We start from the raw sequence: 12215 nt of genomic DNA, 5'->3' as shown, positions 1-12215 counted from the left end.
CACAGTGGCTGTGATAGCATTTCTGCAGGCAAAAGACTGGCATTTGACTTCCCCAGATATTTGATCCACATTTTTTTACTCATGGGAATATCACTAACTAGCCACATTCAACTGACCGTTTACATTATGTGGTGCACAGTATACAGGCTATTCTGACAAAACTACGTTGAAAGAATGATCCATCATACTTACAGCTGCTCAGTACTAAAACGTATTTACTGAAGATTGATAGTCACCGGTCCAACTTTGCATAGACGGGTCAAGCCTACAGCTATCTTCCAGTGTCACTCTGTCTGAACCATCTTGACACTGGAACACATGGGTAAGCATATCCATTCTCAAGCTCTGATAATCACTCTTTGTTTGAGGTTGAATTTCATTCAATCCATTCGAGGGCAAAGTGCTGAAATTCTACAGTTGGTGCACAGATTAAACAAAGATCCTTCGAATGCAACGCTGCTGGTTTTTTCACGCTCAACAGTTTCCCATGTCTATTATGAATGGTCCACCACCCAAAGGACATCCAGCCAACTTGACACAACTGTGGGAAGCATTGGAGTCAACATGGGCCAGCATCCCTGTGGAAAGCTTTTGACACCTTGTAGAGTGCATGGACCAACGAATTGAGACTGTTCTGAGGACAAAAGGGGGTGCAACTCAATATTAGGAATGTGTTCCTAATGTTTTATACTCTCACTGTACTTCTAAAAAATGTTAATGTTAAAAAGCAGCTTTTCTGTGTTGGAATGGTGTGGGTGTACCCCAACAACAGAATGGTGTGGGCGTATACTGGTCACTAAAAATATTAATGCACGTAGACAGCTAATTGGCCAGCTCATCCTCCTCTAGACCACTAATTGGCCAGCTCATCCTCCTCTAGACCACTAATTGGCCAGCTCATCCTCCTCTAGACCACTAATTGGCCAGCTCATCCTCCTCTAGACCACTAATTGGCCAGCTCATCCTCTTCATGAGGAAATAGCAAGCAGTTTTTAAATTGTCTGTTTGAGAAGTTTGAGGTGGGGTTTTTAAAGTGTTCTTTCCTCCTATTTATTCTTTCGCCACAAATACAGGGTGAGTCAACAACATTATTTGGGCATGCGTTAACAGATGATTCACTTTTAAAACTGAGATTTCTACTGGGTAGTTACTTTAAGCACTGTACTGTATGGCTACAGCAGTGGAAAATATGTCAATGAGTCAAGTTTATCACGGGGAAGGAATCATAAACATGAACACTCCCAGTATGTCTGTGGTTAACGCAACCAACTATACTTGCTCACAGACCACTATACTGTATGGAGGGGTTGGTTGTTTAGCAACAAAACCGACGCGGAAAAACAGACGGGGTTGCCTTAGGCTGTTAACAACATGCAAACTATATTTATTCAAAACACCTCAAAACAAGACATGGTGTCAATAACAACTAGCCACATACGGTTTCCTACATGGCAGCTGTTTGTCGTTGACGCTAGCTATCAGAATCATAACACACACCTTCCGGCCACATCATCCTTTTCGTGACTTTGTCAGCCAACCCGTCTATACATGAGTCACTACAAGGTGAGAGAAAGTAGTAAAGCAAAGTAGAGAACAAACTTGGCAAGTTAACAAAGTTCCTAACTTCTCTGCTGTATACCATGTTAGACCACATCTGACCGTGATTGGGAGTCCCATAAGGCGGGGCACAATTGGCCCAGTGTTGTCTGGGTTGAGCCAGTAACCGAGAGGTTGCTAGATTGAATCCCTGAGCTGACAGGGTAAAAATCTGTCGTTCTGCCCCTGAACAAGGCAGTTAACCCACTGTTCCTAGGCCGTCATTGTAAATAAGAATTTGTTCTTAACTGACTTGCCTAGTTAAATAAAGGTTACTTTTTTTTTTAAACATGTTGATTGGTTTTGAGATTAGATTCTACATTTTTTAGCCCCCAATATCTTTCTTTCAGATCCAGGTTCTTTAAACTTTCTGTGTAAACGGTTTACATGGTCTCGATTAAACTGTCAAGCTAGAAGCCTGTCCTCAATACAAAGGGTTGGTTGCCACACAACATGCAATTAATTCAGCTCTTATGTAAGGAAGTCAAATGTCCTGTTCCAAAAAGTTATATAGAATGATGGGAGAGTATTCTTTTCTTACGAACGATAAGACCATCACAATAATTTTTAATTTAACTAGGCAAGTCCGTTAAGAACAAATTCTTATTTACAATGGCGGCCAAACCCGGACGACGCAGGGCCAATTTTGCTCACAAAGCACAAAGATCACAAAGTTATAAGGAGGAGACAACTGATCTGACACAAAGCAAACAGTGCATAATGTTCAGAACTTGAAGTATGGAACTAGCTTGTTTAGTTATGGTGCCAAAGTAAGACGGTACTTCAATTACCATAATCATACCAAGATGAAACAAGGCCCATTCATAACTAATGGAGCTTCCACAGAGCCATCCTTATGTCATCAAAAATGTTCTATGCATAAGCAGTCCATGGATTTAATTAATTTACCACTTACACTGAACCTTGATGTGTGATGGAGGCAAAAGCTGTAGGGGTCATCAAACAATATCAAAATAGCTTGCCGTCTATTCCCTTCAACCCCAATTTTTGTTCTAAGCCACAGAGACTGTTAGGCAGTACACTGTCAGTCAGAGAAAAGAGCAGAGTATTCAGAAAGAACCAGTGGGTTAGTTAAGTAGAGGCCCCTAGGGGCCACATAGCACCAGCAAATCAAATCAAATCAAGCTTTATTTATATAGCACATTTCAGACATGAATGCAATGCCCAGTGTTAAAACATAAATAAAAAACAATGAAAATTAAAAAGGGAAATATTTACTACACAACAAACATAAGAGTATAAAACACTAGAGAATAACAATAAAACTGAAAGACTAAAAAGCACTCTAAGGAAAAGCATAATGAAACAGGTGTGTTTTAAAATCTCTTTTGAATATGTCCACAGTTTCGCCCCCCTTTGGTTTTCTGGCAGGCTATTCTAGAGGCTGGGAGCATAGGAACTAAAGGCTGCCTCTTGGTCCTAGGCTTTGGGATAGTTAAAAGGCCAGTGCACAGACGCAGGCATGGACGGATGCGTAAAGAGAATTTCTCCAACACAGAGGAGCATGTCAACTCGGGATTGCTACTGGTTAACTAGCTACTAGTAAACAGTGGTTGTCGCAACTTATCGAGGTTTCAAGAGTCACTGCTGCACTTTGCATCCTATGTAAAAGGTGGACTACAATGGAATTGGACAATGCCTGTTTATAAACTCAGCAAAAAAAGAAACCTCACTGTTAACTGCATTTATTTTCAGCAAACTTAACATGTGTAAATATTTGTATGAATATAACAAGATTCAACAACTGAGACATAAACTGAACAAGTTCCACAGACATGCGACTAACTTAAATGGAATAATGTGTCCCTGAACAAAGGGGGGGGGGTGGGCTCAAAATCAAAAGTAACAGTCAATATCTGGTGTGGCCACCAGCTGCATTAAGTACTGCAGTGCATCTCCTCCTCATGGACTGCACCAGATTTGCCAGTTCTTGCTGTGAGATGTTACCCCACTTCCACCAAGGCACCTGCAAGTTCCCGGACATTTCTGGGGGGAATGGCCCTAGCCCTCACCCTCCGATCCAATAGGTCCCAGACGTGCTCAATGGGATTGAGATCCGGGCTCTTTGCTGGCCATGGCCTGTCTTGCAGGAAATCACGCACAGATCGAGCGATATGGCTGGTGGCATTGTCATGCTGGAGGGTCATGTCAGGATGAGCCTGCAGGAAGGGTACCACATGAGGGAGGAGGATGTCTTCCCTGTAACGCACAGCGTTGAGATTGCCTGCAATGACAACAAGCTCAGTCCGATGATGCTGTGACACACCGCCCCAGACCATGACGGACCCTCCACCTCCAAATTGACCCCGCTCCAGAGTACAGGCCTCGGTGTAACGCTCATTCCTTCGACAATAAACGTGAATCTGACCATCACTCCTGGTGAGACAAAACCGCAACTCGTCAGTGAAGAACACTTTTTGCCAGTTCTGTCTGGTCCAGCGACAGTGGGTTTGTGCCCGTAGGCAACGTTGATGCCGGTGATGTCTGGTGAGGACCTGCCTTACAACAGGCCTACAAGCCCTCAGTCCAGCCTCTCTCAGCTTATTGCGGACAGTCTGAGCACTGATGGAGGGATTGTACGTTCCTGGTGTAACTCGGGCAGTTGTTGTAGCCATCCTGTACCTGTCCCTCAGGTGTGATGTTCGGATGTACCGATCCTGTGTAGGTGTTGTTACATGTGGTCTGCCACTGCGAGGGTGATCAGCAGTCCGTCCTGTCTCCCTGTAGCGCTGTTTTAGGCGTCTCACAGTACGGACATTGCAATTTATTGCCCTGGCCACATCTGCAGTCCTCATGCCTCCTTGCAGCATGCCTAAAGCACGTTCACGCAGATGAGCAGGGACCCTGGGCATCTCCATTTTGGTGTTTTTCAGAGTCAGTAGAAAGGCCTCTTTAGTGTCTTAAGTTTTCATAACTGTAACCTTAATTGCCTACCGTCTGTTAGCTGTTAGTGTCTTAATGTCCGTTCCACAGGTGCATGTTAATTAATTGTTTATGGGTCATTGAAAAAGCATGGGAAACAGTGTTTAAACCCTTTACAATGAAGATCTGTGAAGTTATTTGGATTTTTACGAATTATATTTTGAAAAACAGGGTCCTGAAAAAGGGACGTTTCTTTTTTTGCTGAGTTTAGTAACTGACGTTTTCGATTATTAGTAGGCACATAGTCTCTAATGATGATGGCATTTTATAGCTGCATGCTTGTTGTAGAGCCGGTTTATTCTTGGACCGCTCCAAAGCTACAACGCTGTCTAACCATAACCTGTTCTACAAGCTTCATAACGACCCTCGATATTATCAAAGCACTCCTTTTTCTCCAAACATAAACCAGTTTTATCTAACAGTGTTTTAGAAATGACTTAGTTCTCTCAGACTCAGCTTTACTGATCATCTGAGCTGTACCTTGTTTGCCCTTGTTACATTTGTCGTTCTGCCCCTGAGCAAGGCAGTTAACCCACTGTTTCCCGGGCGCTGAAGACGTGGATGTCGATTAAGGCAACAAAACATGTCTATGAAGTCTATTCCCATTTTTTTTCAGATGTGTTTGTGTATAGTACAAGCAACTACTTTGTCTTTAGTCAAATACAATTGACTGTTAAGACACAGTACCAGTCAAAAGTTTGGACACACCTGCTCATTCAAGAGTTTTTCTTTATTTTTACTATTGCATACTGTCTTAACAGTCAATTGTATGTGGCTAGTGAAGACATCAAAACTATGAAATAATACATATGGAATCATGTAGTAACCAAAAAAGTGTTAAACAAATCAAAATATATTTTATATTTGAGATTCTTCAAAGTAACCACCCTTTTCCTTGATGACAGTTTCGCACACTCTTGGCATTCTCTCAACCAGCTTCACCTGGAATGTTTTTCCAATAGTCGAAGAAGTTCGCACTTTTGCTGAGCATTTGTTGGCTGCTTTTCCTTCACTCTGCGGTCCACCTCTCCTTCAAGACTGTTGGAAAAACATTCCAGGTGAAGCTGGTTGAGAGAATGCCAATAGTGTGCAAAGCTGTCATCAAGGTTACTACATGATTCCATATGTGTTATTTCATAGTTTTGATGTCTTCACTAGCCAAATACAATTGACTGTTAACATAGTTGTGGTGGGCGTCCCGAGTGGCACAGTGGTCTAAGGCTGTGCCACTAGAGATTCTGGTTCAAGTCCAGGCTCTGTCACAGCCGGCCGCGACCGGGAGACCCATAGGGCGGCGCACAATTGGCCCAGTGTCGTCCGGGTTAGGGGGGGTTTTGGCCGGGAGGGATGTTTTTGTTCCAAACTTCTCTGTTGACAGAATTGTATGCTCTCATCTCTGGGTAACCTCAGGTCACATGGTTGAGAGCTTTTGACATCATTTGGACAGACAGTAGAGAGGCTGATTATGGGTTTGTGCCATGGTGAAATCATGATGCACTATAGGCCCTGTTCAAATGCTGTAGAAATGCTATATTAGGTTATCACTGATCTCACAACATTGGATAGGTGACAACATTGGTTCCTTATTGATACAGCACTGTAGCTTTCACCCACCCAGTCACATCAGATCAGTGATTTATTTGAGAGAAGAAAGGGAGGGAATGACACATTTCTAAAGTATTCAAGCAGGGCCCATGCCAAGCTACGACGTGGCTCTGATGTGAACTTTGACCAAGTCAGATGGGATGAGGCAGGCTATCAGGACGGGTGCGTGGCTTCTGATACCAACTAGGGGTGGTGAAATGGGTGGTGCCAGTGAACAGTGTGATAGACGTGCTGCTGTGTGTTTGCGCATGCCACTGAGCTCCATTAGCCAGTTGGCAGCCACAGATCGATCAGCAGGATGTTTGCCACTTCCTCTGTCCTTTCAGACATTAGTTACTTTTCACAATGAGGGAATATTGGCATACGTAGAGCCTGGAGTTTTTCCCCAGTGAAGTCGGTTACTTAGTCAGGAAAGACTCCTGGAGTTTATTATAATTAGGACCAGGAATTTTCCTGACCAGGTTACCCAATCAACTTCAGGGCCCAGAGACATAAAGGGGAATCTCAAAAGTCCATCTCTGATTCCTTAGGTAGACCTCCTCCCATTCACTCACCACCACGACCACCTCAAAACATTAGAGGGAAGTGATGCAAGCAGTGGTGGAGCAGATTGGAGGATCCTGTCCTCAGATTTCCCCCTTCAATGCTCACTTCTTACTCCATTCCTTCCTTTTTGAGAATGAGGCAAGGAGAGAGAAAACGCGAGGAGAGAGAACGCGAGGAGCCCTACTATAAATCAGGAAATAACTTTTAAGACCTCTCCCCCAAAGTTGAGTTTCTCTCACCTCCGCATGCAGTCCAGGGCTCGTGTGAAGTAATCCTTGTTGAGCTGGTGCTCGTCTCTCAGCAGGGCACACTGCTCCAGGGTTACAGACATCGACGTCCTGTCTTTGGCACTTTTACAGCTGGTGAACCTGATCCCGTTCAGCCGTCGGCAGATCTGGACCAAGAATGATGCAGAAAAAAAACATCTCAATAACGTCAACAAAAACAAACTATTTTAAACAGAAAAGTACCCTGGAAACTCCATTGGGAATTGAATGAAAACATGTTTTTGTTCTTCTGAAAAAGAAAATTCACTTCGAAAGTGCACTACTTTCTATACAGCTGCTTATATGATGTTTCCCAAGCTACATTCATTTTCAGGCTCAGCTAATTCCAGAGACCAGGGAGGGAAAGAGAAGGAAGCTCATAGTTACAACCAGAACAGATCTGCTTTCATTTTCCAAAGACTGACTGAAGTCTTTGGAAATACCAGAGGAATCATTAGCCACATACCAGAGGAATAATTAGCTGGAAAGGAATGTGTGTGTTCAACCTTTACTCCTTTATCAATAGTGTTATTAATCATGTGTTTGTGTGGAGTTCCGGTTTGGTTTGGCTGGATACAGTTTATGATATAAATCGGTCACGTGTAGCTTCCATTGGTGCTCTATGCCTACCTATGTGATTAGATAATTGGATGCCCATTCTCTAGGAGATTTCCCCTAAATGATCAGGATTATTTGGTGCCTTGCATGGTCTTCTGCCAGATGTCGAATATGTTTATAAAGTCTTCCTTGTAGCAGGTGCATTGCATTCACAAGTTCAAAACTTCTCCTCAGGGCACCAATGTATCAACCTCCATAAGTAGGGACATTAGCAGGGTGACAAGTTCGCATGAATGATCTCAAACCAGATGTATAAGAATGGATCCACTTGTTATACATCTTATGCTATCCTCACCGTTCCAGCGAGCCACAGTATCTCCACATTCTTCCTCTTCTTCGTCACTACATTCTGGCCCAGGGTTCCAAGTAAATCTTTCAAGTCCGTCTGCGTTTGAAAACATGGCAGACCTGTGAAAGGAAACAAAACGCGAGTTGGCTTTGGTTGGTTTGTTTGGCTGCTCGACAGAGCTGTAACAGGAAGGAGTTGTGTGTTGTGTGTGTGTGTGTGTGTGTGTGTGTGTGTGTGTGTGTGTGTGTGTGTGTGTGTGTGTGTGTGTTCATGCGACAGGAAGGATATGCAGGTATTGATAAGATAAAGATACAGTTCACTGACAACGAGAATATCTATAGAAACTACTGACAGATGGATGAAAGGAGCTGTTGTGTGGAACAACAACAATAACATCATCACAAACGTAGATCTCAGTGGTCGTGTATCTGTCTGCAAATCTGACCCACATGGGTGTATTTTACAGGAGCTGAATCGATGATAGACGGGAAATGGAAATACTGGGGGGGGGGTGTGTGTTGGACTGTAAAATAAAGACACATTGTATCTTATGTCTGTAATAAAACTACACTGAGTGTACAAAACATTATGCTCTTTCCATGACATAGACTGACCAGGTGAATCCAGGTGAAAGCTATGATCCCTTATTGATGTCACTTGTTAAATCCACTTCAATCCGTGTAGATGAAGGGGAGGAGACAGGTTAAAGAAGGATTTCTAAGCCTTGAGACATGGATTGTGCGTGCGTCCCATTCAGAGGGTGAGTGGGCGAGACAAAATATTTAAGTGCCTTTGAACGGGGGATGGAATTATGTGCCAGGCGCACCGGTTTGTGTCAAGAACTGGAAGGTTTCAACAGTTTCCCGTGTAAATCAAGAATGGTCCACCACCCAAAGGACATCCAGCCAACTTGACACCTGTGGGAAGCACTGGAGTCAACATGGGCCAGCATCCCTGAGGAACGCTTTCGACACCTTGTTGAGTCCATGCCCGATGAATTGAAGCTGTTCTGAGGGCAAAAGGCGGGGAGTGCAATTCAATATTAGGAAGATGTTCTTAATGGTTTGTACACTCAGTGTATGTTGCTTATATACAAATGGGCATGGATCGTTACAATATACAGAACTCATTTTCTTCTGTGGGATGAAGTCAAAATGTGTTCTATAAAAAAGAAAGGTGGATACTATTGCATGATGATTGATGACATTTATATACTTCTGATGTTTTGATGTTGAAGTTGCAGCACTTACATTCTGATGGCACCTTATCGCTTAGTGATTTGTAATAACTGTCTAAAATCTCAAAGTTCCTCTGGTTTATCCTCTCTTGCAAAGAGATGTCTCCGAATCTGTACAGGGAGAATGAGAACATGAAAGGACAAGTTAATCTGTACAGGGAGAATGAGAACATGAAAGGACAAGTTAATCTGTACAGGGAGAATGAGAACATGAAAGGACAAGTTAATCTGTACAGGGAGAATGAGAGCATGAAAGGACAAGTTAATCTGTATAGGGAGAATGAGAACAAGTTAATCTGTACAGGGAGAATGAGAGCATGAAAGGACAAATTAATCTGTACAGGGAGAAAGAGAGCCTGAAAGGACAAGTTAATTTCTATAGGGAGAATGAGAACATGACAGGACAAATTAATCTGTACAGGGAGAAAGAGAGCCTGAAAGGACAAATTAATCTGTACAGGGAGAATGAGAACATGAAAGGACAAGTTAATCTGTACAGGGAGAATGAGAGCCTGAAGTGACAAATTAATCTGTACAGGGAGAAAGAGAGTCTACAGTAAACATGACGGAGCGCTCCTTCTTATGTCAGTTAGTGACAATTATTGCATAATTTCATTTTAAGTACCAAAATGATATAGGTCGTTATGGGAGATATGCTTGTTCAAATTTTGGTGGGGGAAAAAAGTCTAATTAGCAGAAAAACCAATGGGCGGAGCTTATAGGTCCTTATGAGAAAATTGTTGGTCATGAGAGGCTACATATATGAATCACATTTTATGACGGAACAGGAGACATGCTTGTTCAGTTTGGAATGTCAGTTGATTACTATAGCAACCCCCGTTACGGTAATCAATGTGATTTTGTAAATGCCGGATCTCTATGGCTTGGCGCATCGTTCACCCAAGTCTGAGATATCACGTGTGAGGAATGTCCTAATGGACGGAGACAGATTCACAGACCCCTCAACAATGAAAGTACAAGTTACGGGTCAGTGAGACTGATCGTGTGCATTCCAAAACTGACTTAGGTTTGGCAGTCTTGAAATGATTGCAGTAAATGACCACTAACACTGTTTCTTTCTGAATGTGAGCCTAACATCATGGCCACGATAATATGTCTCAAACCAGGCTTACTGGCTGGATAGAAACAATCCTTTTCGATACTCCAAAGGCGATAACATTACACTGGTGACAATGACCTTGGGAGCATGATGGGAAATGACTCTATAGACAACATCATCTCATCCAAAACAAACGTTTTTTCTCCCATAGTGTGTAACAGAAGAAACTGAGGGATCGGTAAAGGCTGGTTGATTGAACTTCTACTTTAGTCAAAATGTCACTTAATCATGAATAGGAGAATAAGTGAACATTTGTAACTAAAGTGGAAGATTTGATTCGCCTGTAAAAGAGAAAAGTGTTCCGGTACCTGTCTGCTATTGTCTGCTGTTCGTTGATTCCCACGTTGAAGAGCACCGGGTAAACCTGCAACGCCTTGCCCTCTTTGATCTCATGGGGTAACGTCTGGAAGGCCAGCCGTGGTAATGGCACTTCTACAGTATAATGGTCGCTGGAGGGAGTTAGGCGGGAGGGAGAGAGGGATAGGAAGGGAGAATAGGAGGACGGGAAAGAGAGAGTGAGTTGGAGGTACGAAGGAAGGAAGGAAGGAAGGAAGGAAGGAAGGAAGGAAGGAAGGAAGGAAGGAAGGAAGGAAGGAAGGAAGGAAGGAAGGAAGGAAGGAAGGAAGGAAGGAAGGAAGGAAGGAAGGAAGGAAGGAAGGAAGGAAGGAAGGAAGGAAGGAAGGAAGGAAGGAAGGAAGGGCAAAGAGTGAAAGAGAGTGTAAACAGAGATTTGATATGCGTGGACATCAAGACATCACATATCAACTATGAAGCACTTCTCACCCATTCTTTTAACGTTTCAAATCTGAGCACAAGCCTGAACAGAGGCTTGGTGGAGTCTGAAGTTACAGTAAGTAGGATGGCGTGATGTCCACACAACTTTCACTGGGCCTTGACATGGCAGTGATTAGCTTGATCTGATAGTATTACATGACTATTTATTACCCATCTGACAGGTTTACTGGTTAACAGCACGTCAGCATTGAGAGAAATGTGTTGCAACTCCCGTAACTGAGATACAGGATCAGTTGTTTAAACAAACACAGTCAGGCTTAAGTGGAATATGTCCAAATAATGATACGAGTCACGACCTATCAAATACAGATGTTTTATTATTACAATCGATTTGAAGTAGATTAGCCTGGATAACTGGAAATGGCTCACTGTAAGTCATGTGGAAGCTAACCTATTCATTATTGTCAGATGGAAAATAAAATGTTTTTAAGGACTTTTTAACCCTGGTTACCTCCCAAATTCGCTGCAGTATGTCTACTGCTTTCGGGATAAGTAGACTACCATCTACACCACCTCAATCAGTAGGTAGAATTGGTGAAATAGAAAAAGCCTAATCTCGGTAAACCCAGAACTAAAGTCTCATGTAATTGGCCAGGGGCTCGATTAAGTTCTGGATCCATACGTGTTAAGAGAAGAGATGCTAGAACGAGGAGCGGAACCAGAACGAGGAGCTCCACCCTCTCTATTTGCAAGTTGCAGGCCAAATGTGCCCTCCCCTTTCTTTTTAAAAATGTTTTACCACTTTTTTTAACTCCCCAATTTCGTGGTATCCAATTGGTCGTAGTTAGTCTTGTCTCATCGCTGCAAGTTCGAGAGCCATGCGTCCTCTGAAACATCCTCTTGACACAGTGCGTCCTCATATCTAACCCAGAAGCCAGCCGCACCAATGTGTCAGAGGAAACACCGTACACCTGGCGACCTGGTCCGCCACAGGAGTCACTTGTGTGCAATGAGACAAGGATATCCCTGCCGGCCAAACCCTCCCCAACCCGGACAACTGTGCATCGCCCCATGGGCCTCCCGGTCGTGGCCGGCTGCGACAAAGCCTGGGCTCAAACCCAGAATCTCTGGTGGCACAGCTAGCACTGCGATGCAGTGCCTTAGACCACTGCGCCACCCAGGAGGTGCTTTCTAAATTTGAAAGATGCTAACACCTGCGAAATCGTGATTTGTCCAACTAACCAGTGACGAAAAACCCAA

At 43.3% G+C, this 12215-nt stretch overlaps 1 protein-coding gene across 13 annotated transcripts in view; it reads right to left on the bottom strand.

The window, feature by feature from the left end:
• LOC106610235 (type II inositol 3,4-bisphosphate 4-phosphatase) overlaps window positions 1-12215 on the bottom strand; it is a 185049-nt gene that overhangs the window by 4802 nt on the left and 168032 nt on the right. For 12 of the 13 annotated variants that reach the window (XM_045722771.1, XM_045722773.1, XM_045722772.1 and 9 more), the window contains 4 exons: window positions 10529-10669; window positions 9114-9211; window positions 7870-7982; window positions 6930-7084 (listed from right to left, as the gene is read on the bottom strand). In XM_045722771.1, coding sequence (XP_045578727.1) covers window positions 6930-7084; window positions 7870-7982; window positions 9114-9211; window positions 10529-10669 — 507 coding nt within the window. Of the gene's footprint in view, window positions 1-5427; window positions 5578-6929; window positions 7085-7869; window positions 7983-9113; window positions 9212-10528; window positions 10670-12215 lie in introns of those variants that run through there. The other variant, XM_045722774.1, reaches the window with a different exon arrangement.

The sequence above is a fragment of the Salmo salar genome, chromosome ssa08 (assembly GCF_905237065.1).
Source record: "Salmo salar chromosome ssa08, Ssal_v3.1, whole genome shotgun sequence".
Lineage (NCBI taxonomy): Eukaryota > Metazoa > Chordata > Actinopteri > Salmoniformes > Salmonidae > Salmo > Salmo salar.
Note: the sequence above shows the minus strand (reverse complement) of the source record. Positions and strands in the feature narration are given on the sequence as shown.